General features: G+C 48.8%; 1 protein-coding gene across 4 annotated transcripts in view; it reads right to left on the bottom strand.

The window, feature by feature from the left end:
- LOC133389587 (solute carrier family 12 member 9-like) overlaps positions 1–15655 on the bottom strand; it is a 122723-nt gene that overhangs the window by 51570 nt on the left and 55498 nt on the right. For all 4 annotated transcript variants that reach the window (XM_061637531.1, XM_061637534.1, XM_061637530.1 and 1 more), the window contains one exon: positions 3811–3935. In XM_061637531.1, coding sequence (XP_061493515.1) covers positions 3811–3935 — 125 coding nt within the window. The remainder of the gene's footprint in view (positions 1–3810; positions 3936–15655) is intronic.

Raw genomic sequence — 15655 nt, 5'->3', positions numbered from 1 at the left:
GAAGCCCTGGAGAGTGGCTGCCAGTCAGTGTAGGCAATACTTAGATGGACCAATGGTCTGACTCAGTTTAAGGCAGCCTCCTATGTTCCTAAACATGCAAAGGACCATCACGCAGTAGATGGAGAAACACTGGGAGAAACTTGCTAACAGCAAAGGCTTGTCCATGGTGGGATGGACTGCCTGAGGAAGTCATTGGGCTCTCCTTCGCTGGAGGCATTTAATCAGAGGCCAACTGTTGGGGATGCTGTCATTGCATCCTGCCTGGCAGGCCCTTCACTGACCTGGAGGTTTGACTAGATGACCTACCAGGACCCTTCCTAAAAGTCAGTGATTCTATGATTCGTTGTGATCGCTCTGCATGGATAGGGTACACTCTGCTGGACCAGACCAGTGGCCCATCAAGTCTAGCAGCCTGTTCCCCATAGGGAAGCCCATCAGCTGGGCATAACAGCAAAAACCCTCCCTTGTTGATTCTCTGCAGAAATCGGCACACAGCATTTGAACACTGGGCATTTGGCAGAAATAGATATAAAGCCCTGCATTTAAGTACGAACGACAACAAAAGGCAGGAGCATCGTATGTAAGATCTCTGGCTTGGTAGCACTACCTATGGAAAGGATCTAGGTGTGCAAGTGCTGGGTTGAGCATCTGCTTTGCACGCAGAAGCTCCCTGATTCCATCCCCAGCATCTCCTGTTAGGACTGGGAGAGATCCCATGTCAAGCCCTGCAGAGATGCTGCCAGTCAGTGTAGCTAATACTGAGCTAGATGGACAAATGGTCTGACTCAGTATAAGGCAGCTTTCTATGTTCCTATGCTCCTTTGCTGGAGGCATTTGAACAGAGGTTGGATGGCTAGCTGACAGGGATGCTATTGTTGCATCCTGCCTTGCAGATCCTGCATTCAGCAAGGGCTGGACTAGATGACCGCCAAGGTCCCTTCCGACTCCACAATTCTGTGATTCCAAAAGCCTATGATTCCAAAAAATGAATTACAGGGGATTCCTCTGGAAACCCTCCCCCCCCCCAGTAATTCAAGCACTGCGTCACCTCCTATTTACCCTTTCAGCATGGAAACAAACTTTTAAAAAAACCTGGAGTGCAGGTAAAATGGGCTGTTGTACCAGGATAATTAACATGTAAATCAGAAAAAAGTGCTCTTGCAAAAAAGGTGGAGTGGAGAGAGATAGAGAAGAAGAGATATTTTATAATTTCATTTGCCACCTTGGGATTACAGCACATCTTTTAGGGCCAACTCCTCTAACTATACCAGCCCTTGACAGCCTGGAGTCCTCCAGATGTGTTGGACTACAACTTGACGGTAGTTGTTGTCCAAAACATCTGGAGGGCACGAGGCTGGCAAAGGCTGAACCACACAGAGAGCAAAAAGAAAGAATTCCAGCATGGGAAGCAGGCTGTCAGCCTTTACCTTCATTCTTCAGGCTGTCCACATTGCTATCTGAAACAGCCTACCTTATGAGATAACAACCACAAGGATAGTGGCAAAACTCTTCCAGAGAAGGAAGAGTGTTGGGGAGGGAGAGAGGGACATGTTGGTGACATCACTGGTGTTAGGCAATAGGTGCCTTCCAAAATTGGCTTTCCCTGCTCAAACTGAACCATGACCGGGGGGGGGGCAGAACTTGCAGAAACCACTTTTCAGAGCTCACCCCAAGACAAGACAAAAGGAGCATGCACATCAAACCATTTCAAGGCACTTGCGAACCAGCCCGCTGCCCTTCAAAACGTTTTGCATCTTGCCTTCCACATACAAGGCTTTGCTGGCATGAAAGGGCTGCAGCTCAGCAAACATGAGCAATGAAAAAAGAAAAGGAGGGAAGCCGTTCCAGGAATACCGGTTCCCCCCCCAAGCCCCTCCCCGCGGTCTCCTGCTCCCCTCAGTTTAATTACCACTAATGTAAACTGTGCTCCATAAAAACTACTGGCACACCACCCCAGGAAGCCAAGCAGGACAAGTACCATAAATTTACTGCAAAGAGCCGAATGCAGTCTGGGTCTTTTCCCTCTCTCTCTCCACTCCCCTCCCCTTGTCCCTTCTTGGCTAAAAATGGCATTTGCTCAAGGGCAAAAGCTTTTTAAACAGGATCATAAATGCTTATTACACGGGCGATGTGCTCGGCTTGATGGGATTAGCTAGGGGGAGAAATTGATCACCAGGCCTTCCCCCTAAGAAGGGGGGAGGAGGGATGGACCAAGGCGGGGGGGGGAGCCAGGGTGGCCGTTTTCTGACAGCCAGGAGAGGGGGAGATGGCCAAGGGAGGAAAGGAGGAGCACTTCATCTCCATCCACGCACCCACCCTCTTTCCACCAGTACATCCTCAAGCAAGGCACACTTACTCTTTTCCAGGCAACAAGCCCCAGGGGCCCTTCAAAAGATAAGGGAGAAGCCTTTCAAGAGAGAGGAGGACGTGGAGTGGGGAAGATCAAGGGTGAGGCGGGGTCCCGGGAAGAGAGGAAACTGCCAGATCGGTGTCAGGCCTGTGGTTCAGCTAGCTCAGGACTCCGTACAGTGGCTCTCCGGGGTTTCAGACAGGAGCCTCTCCCAGCCCTGTTGAGGACTGAACCGGGGGCTTTCTACAAGCAGAGCAGATGTCCGGCCACTGAACTACAGCCCTCGGTCAGAAGGTGGAGGAAGAGAAGGGCACAGGGCCAGCACAAGGTCTGCCATCGTGGGGGGAGTTACAGTATTCCTGCACAGGCCACAAGGACAGCCTAGAACCTCATGAGTAGCTGCAAAAGACTCTGGGACAACGCCCGCTCCTCCTGCAGAAAGCCAGCAACATCAAAAGAGGCAACAGAGCCTGGATAGTTTGGGGCCGGTTCTAAACTGGCTGCCTTCCCACGTGAACTGACAGCGCACCCCAGACCTTCTGACAAAGATCTCCCGTGCTATGCTTGGTCGGGGAACCCCCCTATAAAATGCTACGCCTCCAGTAAAAAACTTCCTGCTTAGGAAGGCTGTTTACACAATCAGACAACAGTGGTTCCTTTCCCCTTTCTTTTGCCATTGGCTAACTTATGTGTTTCTTTTTACAGCTTTGTGACATGTTGGCATGCTGTCTTTTTACATTACAGTATGCCTCTGCATTGATTTGTAGGCTGCCATGAGAGTCCATGGGGGGGCTTCGAAAGGAGGAAGATAAATTTTAATGCATATATTAAAAAGGCCTGAGGATTTCTTGCTCCTTCGACTTTCATTCATCCTCCCCTTATGCCTGTAGTTCTCCCTCTACCCAACCCCCGAATATCCAAGTGACTTTGATCTCTCTTCCTTCAAATACTTCATCAAAACTTAAGTTATTCTATGAAGCCTTGATGCAACCTGGAGGTGGGGAACCTCAGGATGGGGGCTGAATGTGGCCCTCCAGGTGTTTGTATCTGGCCCTCCCCAGGCCACGTTCCCTCAATGACCCTGCTTTACAATGTTTTCGCCTGGCTGGAGTGTGATAGTTACTGACAATCACTGTTGCTTGCCTGAATGGAAGACAGGGAGGGATGTGTAGAAATTAGCTTACTCTAACAAAGGTAAAGTTTACACCTGTTGCCCAGCCCACATTTGCCCCCGGCCACACCCACCACTGGCATGTGGCCCCCTAAGTTGGCCCAGAAAGAAATGCGGCCCTTGGGCTAAAAAGTTTGCCCACCCCTGACTTGGCCAATGCCCAGTTAGTCCCCACTCTTTACAGACTTGCCCACCAGATTCTCACTCGTTCTCAGCCTCTGGGGCTCACGGACGGTTTCCCAACTAGGTTAATCCCTCCCCAGACCTATGCGCGGGCGCCCCAACGCACCTGAAGTTTGGGGCAGATGCCCATTCGAGCGCTAGACAGGCCAAATCCACAGTGGCGTAGACCAGCAGGAAGAAGATGGTGACCACGGCGGCAATGATGTTCAGCTTGCCAGAGAAAAGCACCAGCTGTGAGGGTGGGATAGCAAGGAGGTGATGAGGAAGTGACAGGCAGCAACAGCCTGGAGGCAGCGACAGAGCAATGAACTGCCAATGATCGGGGCTTTGCCCGAATGAAGTCTTTTTAAACGCCGCCTTTCCCAGGTGCAACACGCTTTGCAGAAATGTTTAGAAAGTAACCCTATCGGTAAAACACCAGGCACTAAAGGCAGTTAACCCAGCAAGGAATTCAGCAGCCCCATCCCTTATCAGATTATCCTCCAAAAAAAATGAAGCAAAATATTTTCTTGCATTTATTTTGTGTCTTGCCTTTCTTCCAATAATGAACAGATGTGTCAGCACTGAACCACATTCTTAATAAGTTCCATTCTGTCCTTATTTTGGCATTATTTTTTAAAAAAAATCAGCATGAAAATTCGAATTTAAATATGCATTTTATTTAATACTGCTGCTGTTCCTTTCTGCTTCTTCCCAGAACCGTATTCAGATGTTTAAGTAAACGTATGAGAGTTTAAACTGGGGAAAGCAATGGGGGTGTCCCACTCAAATCTCACCATCGAAGTGGGGCAACAGCAACTCCTGTTTTGTTCTTTTGCTTATGTTCCAGAAGGGAGATAGAGTTAGGGTCCTCCAGATGGATAGGCTTGACTACCTTTACCTGTGATGCTCTGACTGACTTCCTTCCGTTGTTAGACTGATAGTCTTAAGGAAGCTTATCTGCCCCTCCTCCTTCTGCCCTTTCCCTCTTCTCTTCTTTGACTGTCCGAGAGAGAGGAGACATCTTTGTCTCTGCTCTCTCCCTCCTGAGCCATGAGGGCAATAACCATGTCTGGGCATTGCGCCTCCAACTTAGTTAGTTAGAACTAGGCATGCCTTTCCTATCTACTATGTATTTCTACAAATAAAGTATCTTTTCTTATTTTACTAAGTCTTAAGACTCAGTGATCTGAATGCAGGGTAAAAGTTTGCCACTTAGATAAATGCACACACTGGCACACACGCATCTCACATCGCTGACAATCTCTGATAATATCTATACAAATTTACATAACAATTTCTAGAAAGTCCCTCCAACATTTCGCCTGGCCAGCCAAAAATTGAGGCAGATATTTTTTGCCCTGGGACCATTTCCCCCTACCATCCAAACAAAGGCAGATGGTGACTGGACACAAGGGCGGGGCCTTTTCTGTTGTGACACCCCTGCTTTAGAAATTCTTTTCGTAGAGAAGTTTGCATCGCAGTTGTTTTTTAAACTTCAGGTTAAAAAACCCCACACACACATTGGCACACACGCATCTCAGACCGCTGACAATTTCTGCTAATATCTATACAAATTTACATAGCACACATCCCCGTGCATGCTATCTCCACATCAGGCCTCTGCATGTTCTGCACAAAGGCGTAAAGACTGGTTCTAGGTATGTTTGGCTGAATACACATAAATCTCCATCATCAGGCATCTCTATGATCAGGATTCCCAATAGCAGGAAAGCATCATTATTATTTATTAAATTTATATCCCAACCTTCTTTCAAAGGAGCCCAGGGCGGCAAACACGTCAGTACAATTAAAACTTCTAAACACAGTTGAAAACAACCTTCTAAAAACAGTTGAAAACCCCTAAAAGCAATCACCTACTCTCAAAGCAAGTAATTTCGGGGTGGCCAAGGGCAGCACTTTTGGCCACCAAAAGCCTGGGTAAACAGGAACGTTGTTATAAATAGTAAGGAAGACTGACAGGCCTCACCAGGGAGTTGTTGTTATGTGCCTCCAAGTCGACCACGACTTATGGCGACCCTATGAATCCAAGAGCATCTGTCATGAACCACCCTGCTCAGATCTTGTAAGTTTAGGTCTGTGACTTCATTTATGGAATCAATCCATCTCTTCTTTGGCCTTCCTCTTTTTCAACTCCCTTCTGTTTTTCCCAGCATTACTGTCTTTTCTAGTGAATCAGGTCTTCTCATGATGTGTCCAAAGTATGATAACCTCATTTCATCATTTTAGCTTCTAGTGACAGTTCTGGTTTCATTTGTTCTAATACCCAATTATTTGTCTTTTTCGCAGTCCATGGTATCCGCAAAGCTCTCCTCCAACACCACATTTCAAATGAGTTGAGAGAGGGCGTTCCACAACTGCGGAACTGCGGCCAAGGAGGCCCTGTTATGGGTCATCGCCAACAAGGCGACCCACAAACGTTTGTGCTGAACATGTGAAGTGGAGGCTCTGGGGACAGCGCTTGCATGTGTACCCCAGGCTCTTTCCCCAGTAGAAGTCCATAAATAGGGGGCTCCGATAGAAGGACAAACTACACTATACAAGTGCCGCCTCCCCGCAATTAGGATCAGGGGTGCAGCTTGCAGGAAGTGGATTTTTTTATTTTTCTTCCATACTGAAATCCAAACAATCTTCTCAGTCCTCTGCTGCCGTTTTTATTTACGTTGTTTTCAACTGCATTTGTTTTGTTGTTTGATGCCCTGAACTCCTTTGGGGGGGGGGAGAGATTTAATTAATTAATAACAGCAGCAATAATAGTTTCCTTCTTGAGTAAAAATGCAGCTGGGGGTAGCTTTTCCCCCCCTTAACCCCTGCCTCTGCTCCCGATTCCCCATTTTCCCCAAGTAGCCTTTTTTAAAACAGATCCACACAACTCCAACCTTAATGCCACAGTTTGGCCCTGAAGACGAAGAGTAACAAGGCAGGATAGAGAGAGACTTCAAATTCATGTTTGTTTCTCTATTTTTGAAAAACCTGTCTCTCCCCTGCCCCTGCTAACTCAGACAAGGTGTTCTTGGGCCTTTTTTAAGCAGTCCAGGAGGGAAACATCAGAGAAACAACCGCAAGATCTTCCAGCAGCAATTGAACACTGAGCTACAGCTGGCAAAGAGCACGGCACCCTACAGGGGCCAGGAGCGCTTCCAGGAGAGCTCAAGGAGGTACGAGGCGGTGAGCTGGCAGTGCAAATGCACCGTTAGTCATGCCAAAGGATGCTGGGACAGAGAGAGCGAGAGAGAGAGAGCACCTTGGCAATGGGCAACTATATTGTTCCCCAATTCCTTGAGCATGTCAAAGTTCCAGGAACAGCACCATCAGGTTTTTTTCCAGCTGAGAGAGCACTTACAGATTTAAGGTGTCTTTGTGCAATGTAGCTGCTTCATTGCAAACAAACTCAAAGGGAGGAAAACAGGCCCAGTTTCAAGGCAGAAGGGTCCCCCCAGAGACCTGCAGGAAGGACCAGCTCGATCAGGCCTCCTTCACCTCAGTTAGCATCTGCTATTCTAGCAGGCTGCAACGGTGGCGAAGATGGGGAAGCCGGGGCCCATTTCCTTGGCTCTGCTGAAAGACTGGCTCCCTCAGGTTCTTTCTGTCCCCAAACTGTTTCCATTTCAGCTACTGCTGTAAGAACTACTATTTAACATGAAGAACTGGTGACTGAGTTTGCTTTCTTTCCTCTTCCCTCCCCATCTTTTTTCCTTTTGCACAGTATATTTTAGATTGCCAGCCTTGTCGGTTGCATGAAGGCCACTGTGGCAACCTTTTTGGTACAAATGCCCCAAATAAAGAATTAATAAAGCTGCCTTCAAGGCTACATCCCCATGATAGCTAATGCCAGCTAGATGTATTCAACGCTCACTCATTTTTTTTCAAAATTTGCAGATGATATCCTTACACGCACACACACCTGCTATCTTCCCTCCTCCAAACTAACAAGTGTATCTTAATCAAAACCAAAAAGAGATTCCCATCCAACAGGACACCAGCTATAAACCAGTGACTCCCACTGATTAATTCCACTGACCACTCAACAGCAATCTGCCTAATGCAGGAACAGTCAGTCAGCAACTCCAACCACCTTTGTACACAGGATTATTTATCTGTCGCTTGCCAACAAGATCTCCAAGCAACTTACATTTAAAAACGAGGGGTTGCTGTTATGGGTTTCTTCGGGAGGAAGGGAAGGATATTAATTCAGCAAAAATAAATAACTAAATAAATAATAAAGTAGTGATACATTGAACGTTCTGTCAGCACAATGCACGTTCTCCTCCTTTCCTCCCCCATGCCCCCTAAATCTGTTTGAGGGGGTTCCCCCAACCCATAGCAGCAGATTTGGGGAAGGCATGGGGCACGCGGGGGAGAGGAGAGGGGGAAATCCTGTTGCTGTAGCTGAAATCATTCAGCTAGTGTAGGAGTTTTGTTTTATACCGCCCATAAACATAAATACATTATACTATTAAAAATTCATGCAAAACATTTACATTTTCATACAAACACCTACAATTAATACACACACGCACACACTTCCCATAACAGCTACAGAAAGCTTTGGCACACACTAGAAGTAGAACATCATTAATTCAGTCCATCAAAAGCTTGGGAGAAAAGGCAAGTCTTTACCTGGCGTGAAAAAGATGGCAGCAAAGGCTCCAGGTGCACCTCGCCGGGGAGAGAATTCCACAGATAGGGAGCCACAACTGAAAAGGCCTTTCCTCTTATCATCACCTTCTGAGCCTCCCTCAGAGGGGAGGGACCCAGAGATGTAAAATGCGGGTTGAGGGCAAAGCCCTTGGACCATCTCTCAGCCTCGTGGGATCTGCTTAAAAGTGAATAGATCCTGTGTGGCTGAATGGTTTAAGTGACCTGAACCAGGTGAGTCTCACAGAAGCAGCACACCTCCTCCTAGGTATGCTGTTTCTGTGTAAGAAAACATCCCCACCCTCTCTGGGTTACTTAAAACATCCTCAGAGTCATGCGAGAGGTGGACACGCGGCTCTTGCAGAGCTGGAAAATATCAAAAGGGACACCCAGCAAAGTTTGTATAGTGTGCGTGCGCAATTGCGGTACCCTTGAATGCCCTTAACTCTGTGGACTGAAGCCACATGTCCAAAACCGCTGCATCAGGAGGCCCAGGAGGATCTCACATGTCCCCTGCTCTCCCATTGGTGCCAGGCATGCTTATGGATGTTGCCCAGCCCCAAACCAAACAAAATAATGAAGCAGGAGGGTGGACAACACTAGTCTCTGCAGGGGCTGTTGGGGAGGGGGAGGTATGGCAGCAGAAGGGCCTTCACAGTTAGCAGCACCATCAGACGTGACCGTTAGTGTGGCGGCACCTACCCTGTGGAATTCCCTCCCCTTAAATATTAGACAGGCACCTTCTCTGCTATTTTTTCGGTGCCTTTTGAAGACTTTCCTCTTTCAACAAGCCTTTTAAGTACAGACCTTATCCCAGTCTGCGTCTCTGTTGGAATTGCTTTTTAATATTTTTTTTTAAACATGTTTTTTAACCCTTTTTAAAAGATGTTTTAAAAGCTTGTTTTTAAAAATGCTTTTAAAGTTGTTTTGTTTTGGTGTATTTTGGGGTTTGTTTTTATGATGTGTTTTTAGTGCTTCTGTTTGCCGCCCTGGGCTCCTGCTAGGAGGAAGGGCGGAATACAAATCAAATCAAATCAATCAATAAAATAAGGGGAGCTGTAGCTTACTAGCACCCGCTTTGCAGACGATCCATCCCTGGTATCTTCAGTCGAAAGGGTCTGATAAGAACCTAGGAAGAGCCCCGCAGGATCAGATCACAGGCCCACCTAGTCCAGCATCCTGTGTCCATGGTGGCCAACCAGATGCCCAGGGAAGCCCACAAGGAGAAACTGAGAGCAACAGTAACTCTCCCCACTTGTGATTCCCAGCAACTGGCATTCAGAACCATGCTGCCTCTTGCAATGGAGGCAGTGCATAGCCATTGTGGCTAACAGCCACAGACAGCCTAATTTTCCATGAATTTGTCTATTCCACTTTTAAAGCCGTCCACGTTGGCAGCCGTCACCGCCTCCCTATGGGAGCAAATTCCATAGCTTAACTCTGCGCTGTGTGAAGAAGCACTTTCTTTTGTCTGTCCTGAATCTTCCAGCATTCAGCTTTCTCAGATGGCCATTAGTTATGAGAGAGGGTGAAAAGCTTTTCTCTATCCACTTTCTCCATGCCATGCATCATTTTATACACTTCTATCGTGTCACCTACAGTCATTAACCAAAATGGAGACAACAGTCAAGAAATCAGAAGAAGGCTAGGACTGGGGAGGGCAGCTGTGAGAGAACTAGAAAAGGTCCTCAAATGCAATGATGTATCACTGAACACCAAAGTTAGGAGCATTCAGACCATGGTATTCCCGATCTCTATGTATGGATGTGAAAGTTGGACAGTGAAAAAAGCAGATAAGAGAAAAATCAACTCATTTGAAATATGGCGTTGGAGGAGAGCTTTGTGCATACCATGGACTGCGAAAAAGACAAATAATTGGGTGTTAGAACAAATTAAACCAGAACTATCACTAGAAGTGAAAATGATGAAACTGAGGTTGTCATACTGTGGACACATTATGAGAAGACGTGATTCACTAGAAAAGACAATAATGCTGGGAAAAACAGAAGGGAGTAGAAAAAGAGGAAGACCAAACAAGAGATGGATTGATTCCATAAAGGAAGTCACAGACCTGAACTTACAAGATCTGAGCAGGGTGGTTCATGACAGATGCTCTTGGAGGTCACTGATTCATAGGGTCGCCATAAGTCGTAATCAACTTGAAGGCACATAACAACAACAACAACAACATGTCACCTCAGGCTCGCCTTTTCTCTAAACTAAAAAGCCCCAAATGCCGCAACCTTTCTTCATAAGGGACTCGCTCCATTCCCTTGATAATCCCAGATGCCCTTTTCAGAACCTTTTCCAGCTCTACAATACCCTTTTTGAGGTGAGGCAACCAGAACTGTATGCAGTATTCTGAATGTGGCTGCAGCATAGATTTATATAACGGCATTACAATGTCTGCAGTTCTATTTTCAATTCCTTTCCTAATGATCCCTAGCATGGAGTTTGCCTTTTTCACAGCTGCTGCAGACGTGGGTTAACATCTTCATTGAGCTACTCAGGACTGCCTCAAGGTCTCACTCGTGGTTAGTCACTGCCAGTTCAGAACCCATGAGCGTATATCGGAAATTAAGATTTTCTGCCCCAACGTGCATCACTTCACCCTTCTTTACATTGAATCGCATTTGCCATTTTACTGCCCGTTCATTCAGTTTGGAGAGGTCCTTTTGGAGCTCTTCGCAATCCCTTTTTGTTTTAACCACCCCGAACAATTTGGAATCACAAGTAAGCTTGGACAGCTCATCCCTAACTCTTGACCATTCGTGAACAAGTTAAAAAGCACAGGTCCCAATACTGATCTGGGGGAGGGGGGCTCCACTTCCTACATCGCTCTAGTGGCAGAACTGTCCATGTGTTCCTGCTCTCTGTTTCCTGTTCCTTAAACAGTTACTGACCCATAAGAGCATCCCAGGTGGCAATTGCTGGGAAAGATCCCCGTGGAGCGACTGCCAGCCTCTTCTGAGCTGGACTCAGGGCTATGGGAAAGGGCTGCAGCTCAAGTGGCGCAGCATCTGTTCTGAATGCATAAAGTTCTCCCAGGTTTAATCCCTGGTGACATCTCCAGGTAGGGCTGGGTGAGATCCCTGAAATGCCAGAGAGCTGCTACTGGTCAGTGCAGATAATATGGGGGGAGGTGGACCAATGGTCTGACTCAGTAGAAGGCAGCGCCCCCTGTTCCTGTAAGGCAAAATCATGCCAGGTCACACCCCTCTTATTCTTTCCCAGCCCTGCTAAGCCAGATTTTTTTTTTTTAAATAGGAGATGCCGGGGCTTGAACTGTGTGTGTGTGTGGGGGGGGGGGGTTCTGCATGCAAAGCATGTGCCCTCCTGCTAAGCTACATGCCTCCCATTTGGGCTGCGTCTTTCCACTCTGCTAGCCATGCAGGCCCTTCCTGCGGTGGCCTCAGCCTCCACCAGCCCTGCGCACCCCAAGCCCCAGGCCAAGAGCTTGGCCTCAACAGTGCAGCCAACCTGCCATAATTGCTTGGCAGGGGGTGGGGGAACCAGGGAAGAGGTTGAGATTATTCAGACCATTTAAGCAATTGGGGATTTTCAGCCAGTTGCGAGTTAATAGCGTGCGCCAAGTGGAGATCGTGCCTGGCTGCTCTAATGGAGTCTCCCCCACCTCCTCCTCCCCTGACACTTGCCTTTGATTTATAATTCACTTAGCTGCTCGTCAAGGTAAAAGAGCCAGTCCTGAAAGGTATCATGCCCCAGCGCCAAGGGGGCAGTCGGAGGCTGCAGGGGTCTGCATGGTGGGGGAAGAGGCAGTGGGCAAGGCTAGGCTGGGGACTTTCGGTGAGCTCCTGATAGAGGAACAGAGGCTGTGAGCTTCAGCGTCGCAGCTCCGAGATGACAGATGGCAGAACGGAAAGGCCAAGTGCAAGTGGTACTTTTCAAGTTGGGGGGGGGGTTCCCTGCTGCGGGAAGGCAACACTCCCATCCGCCTCTCTGCTCCCCACCCCAATGATGCAGATCAGAGAACTGTTGCAAGAGACCCACTGGGTTGTATCCAATGCTCCACAAGCAGAATTCCGCTCTCTCAGTAGGACCTACCTGTCCTCTCCTGCCCCTATGCGCCCCTCAAATCTGCTCCAGAGGGTTCCCCCCCAACCTTCCAGATCCAATTTCGAGGGCATGCAGGGGAAAGTTCAGTTCCACAAGCCCTCGCAGAACCAGAACGCTAGATACCGCCCAGTGGATATACCGATCCACCGTTCACAAGAGGGCAGATGGGCAGTGGCACCATACCTTCCCATCACAACTGGGCTCTCGTAGGGCAGCAAGAAAAAGCAAGAAGAGCCTGGCTGCTGGATCAGGCCAATGGCCCAAGTAATCCAACGCGTATCTCAGCAGAGTACAGAAACGAGTAGTTTGGCAAGACTCGTTGTTGCAAAAACAAAGAAACTTAAGGCTTACAGTACTACTTCGGGGAAATAAAGCCATTCTGAGTACAGACCAGAGCTTGGAAAAGTTACTTTTTTTGAACTACAACTCCCATCAGCCCCAGCCAGCATGGCCACTAGATTGGGCTGATGGGAGTTGTAGTTCAAAAAAGTAACTCTTCCAAGCTCTGGTACAGACGTACATGTGGCCATTATGGAGTCACAAGGCTAGTACTCACACACACCAACATGAACTAGCTAGAAAAAGGAAGGAAGGAAAGCCTGAGAAAAACAATCTGCATATCAACATCCTTCTTTTTTACAGGTTGCCTTTCTGTCTATCACCCCCCCTCACTGATCCAGGTTACCTGTTACAAGTATTGGCGCTTTTCTCCCAGCAAGTGCAACAGCACTCTTCCCGCTTATGATTCCCAGCAAGTGGAATTCAGAGACACACTGCCGCCAACAGTGGAGGGATCCTTCATGAACAGAGGTAGCCCGGCAGATGCCTCTGACCAGAGATAAAACCAGCCAGTCTGTTCTCCACTGTGCTTTGGCGCCACGGCTCCAGATGGCCAGACGGTGCTATTGCAGCTCCCAGCTCAATGGGGGTGCGTGGTTGTGTCAGGTGACCCAAGTGGCCAAGAAGATGTCAACTGAGCCTAGATCATTTCCAAGCTCCTCACACAGAGCAGGTCACCACTAAGGCATTAATTTTCTCCCCAGACTGTCAGATTCCCCAGTGGACCTCCAACCCTGCCATTCTAGGTGGCAGCTAGCCCGCCAGCCCTGCCCCATCTCCTCCGGATAGGGCATCTTAGCAAGAACTGGTGCACCAGCAGCTGCCTTGAGCCACAGAGCTGTCAGAACTGGTGTGTTCTGGAGAAGGACGCAAGGAGTGTCGAGAGGAGGTAGCAGTGGGTCAAAGACTCGAGGGCAACAAAGATGATCAGGGGACTGGAAACCAAGCCCTATGAGGAGAGACTGAAAGAACTGGGCATGTTTAGCCCGGAGAAGAGAAGACTGAGGGGAGATACGATAGCACTCTTCAAGTACATGAAAGGTTGTCACACAGAGGAGGGCCGGGATCTCTTCTCGATCGTCCCAGAGTGCAGGACACGGAATAATGGGCTCAGGTTGCAGGAAGCCCGATTTCGACTGAACAGCAGGAAAAACCTCCTAACTGTTAAGAGTGGTACGATAATAGAACCAGTGACCTAGAGAGATAGTGGGCTCTCCGACACTGGAGGCATTCAAGAGTCAGCTGGACAGCCATCTGTTGGGAATGCTTTGATCTGGATTCCTGCATTGAGCAGGGGGTTGGACTCGATGGCCTTATAGGCCCCTTCCAACTCTACTGTTCTATGATTCTGTGACTACCTTCCAAACTTGGGACTGAGCTGCTGGGCATTTGAACCAGGGGCTTAGAAGGGAATATATACTGAATCAGGCCATTGGGCCCACCTAGCTCAGCAGCATCTACGCTGACCGGGAGCCACCTCTCCAGGGGTTCAGGCGAGGGACATTCCCAGCCCTACCTGAAGATGCCGTTGGGGACCATCTGCTTGCAACAGATGCTCTGCCCCTGAGCTATGGCCCCTTCTCCAAGTTCTGGCTCAACAGCTCCCGCTCTCATCCATGACATCACACCAGTTCCGAAGACGTGGCGCTTTTTGGCTGGGCGGTCCTGCCTCATGGCAGAAGGGTTTGGGATTAGGTCTTGCAGCCACTGCCCAGTTTTACAGCTCCAAAACACACCAGTCTACCCCGCTCTTCATCTTTTTAAAAAACACCAACAACTTTTTTTGGGGTACCAAAATGGCAGCTGCTATTTCTGCCTCTTGGTAGCTGCCCCCCCCCAAGTCTGCCCCCTGAGGTGGAGAAAGCATCATGCGCGTGGCTGATAAGAGCACCACAGTGGCAATACTCTCCATCAGGGGTCCACTGGAGAGCCACCTGTCAGGGATGCTTTAAGTTGGATTCCTGCATTGGGCAGGGGGTTGGACTCGATGGCCCTGTAGGCCCCTCCCAACTCTACGATTCTACTATTCTATTATCCCTTTCGCCCATAATCCCAAGCTGAAAAGACGGTGGGGCAGTGAGGAGGGGGCTTAGCCATTTTGCACTGCACTCCCAATTAGCTCCAAGTACTTTGGTACATGAGAGCAACTGAGGGAACGATCCCCTGCCCTCCCTTCCTCCTTGGCTCTGGGCAGGGGAACAAGCTGCAAGTCCAGGCCTTGTGCCAGGTTTTAGTGGAACAGTGTGAGCTGAGATCTTTCCTCTTGGGGAGAGGGCTGGGACTGCGCTGGGTATCAGTTTGGGAACGGCTCCCACAGCCAGCCAACGGTTGTGGACCTCTGCTGGTCGAGGTCTCACACTCAGGGGCACTCTGGTTTGCTTATTTATTTATTACTACTTATATCCCACCTTTCTTCCAAGGAGCTCAAGGTGGTGTAGAAACATGGCTCTCCCCCACCCCATTTTATCCTCCCAACAACCGTGCGAGGTAGGTTAGGCTGAGAGACTGTGAACGGCCCAAGGTCACCCAGTGAGCTTCATGGCCGAGTGTGATCTGAACTCTGGCCTCCCACGTCCCAGACTGACACTTTAATCATCACGCCTGTTTAATACAACTGCCAGAAATGTTCTGGGACTGAGCCCTTGCACTGAAGACCAGGCCCTCCCTTAGCATGTGCGGGGCCCGGGCAAAAGCATAGTTGCCCCCCCCACATTCTATCTCTCTATGTATATCCTTTGCTCCAGGCAGCGGCGGAGGCTTTGTATTTTGGCTGCTAGGAGCTTGCGGCTGCGGCTCCCTTTTTTGCAGCCTTCGTTGGCGGCGGCTTTGTATTTTTCGGCTGCAGCTCCCTTTTTTGCAGCCTTTGTTGTAGACTCACTTAGCGTTTCTCGCTGCGA

The sequence above is a fragment of the Rhineura floridana genome, chromosome 7 (assembly GCF_030035675.1).
Source record: "Rhineura floridana isolate rRhiFlo1 chromosome 7, rRhiFlo1.hap2, whole genome shotgun sequence".
NCBI classification, from domain to species: domain Eukaryota; kingdom Metazoa; phylum Chordata; class Lepidosauria; order Squamata; family Rhineuridae; genus Rhineura; species Rhineura floridana.
The sequence above is the reverse complement of the archived record's forward strand: the minus strand, read 5'-3'. Positions and strand labels throughout refer to the sequence as shown.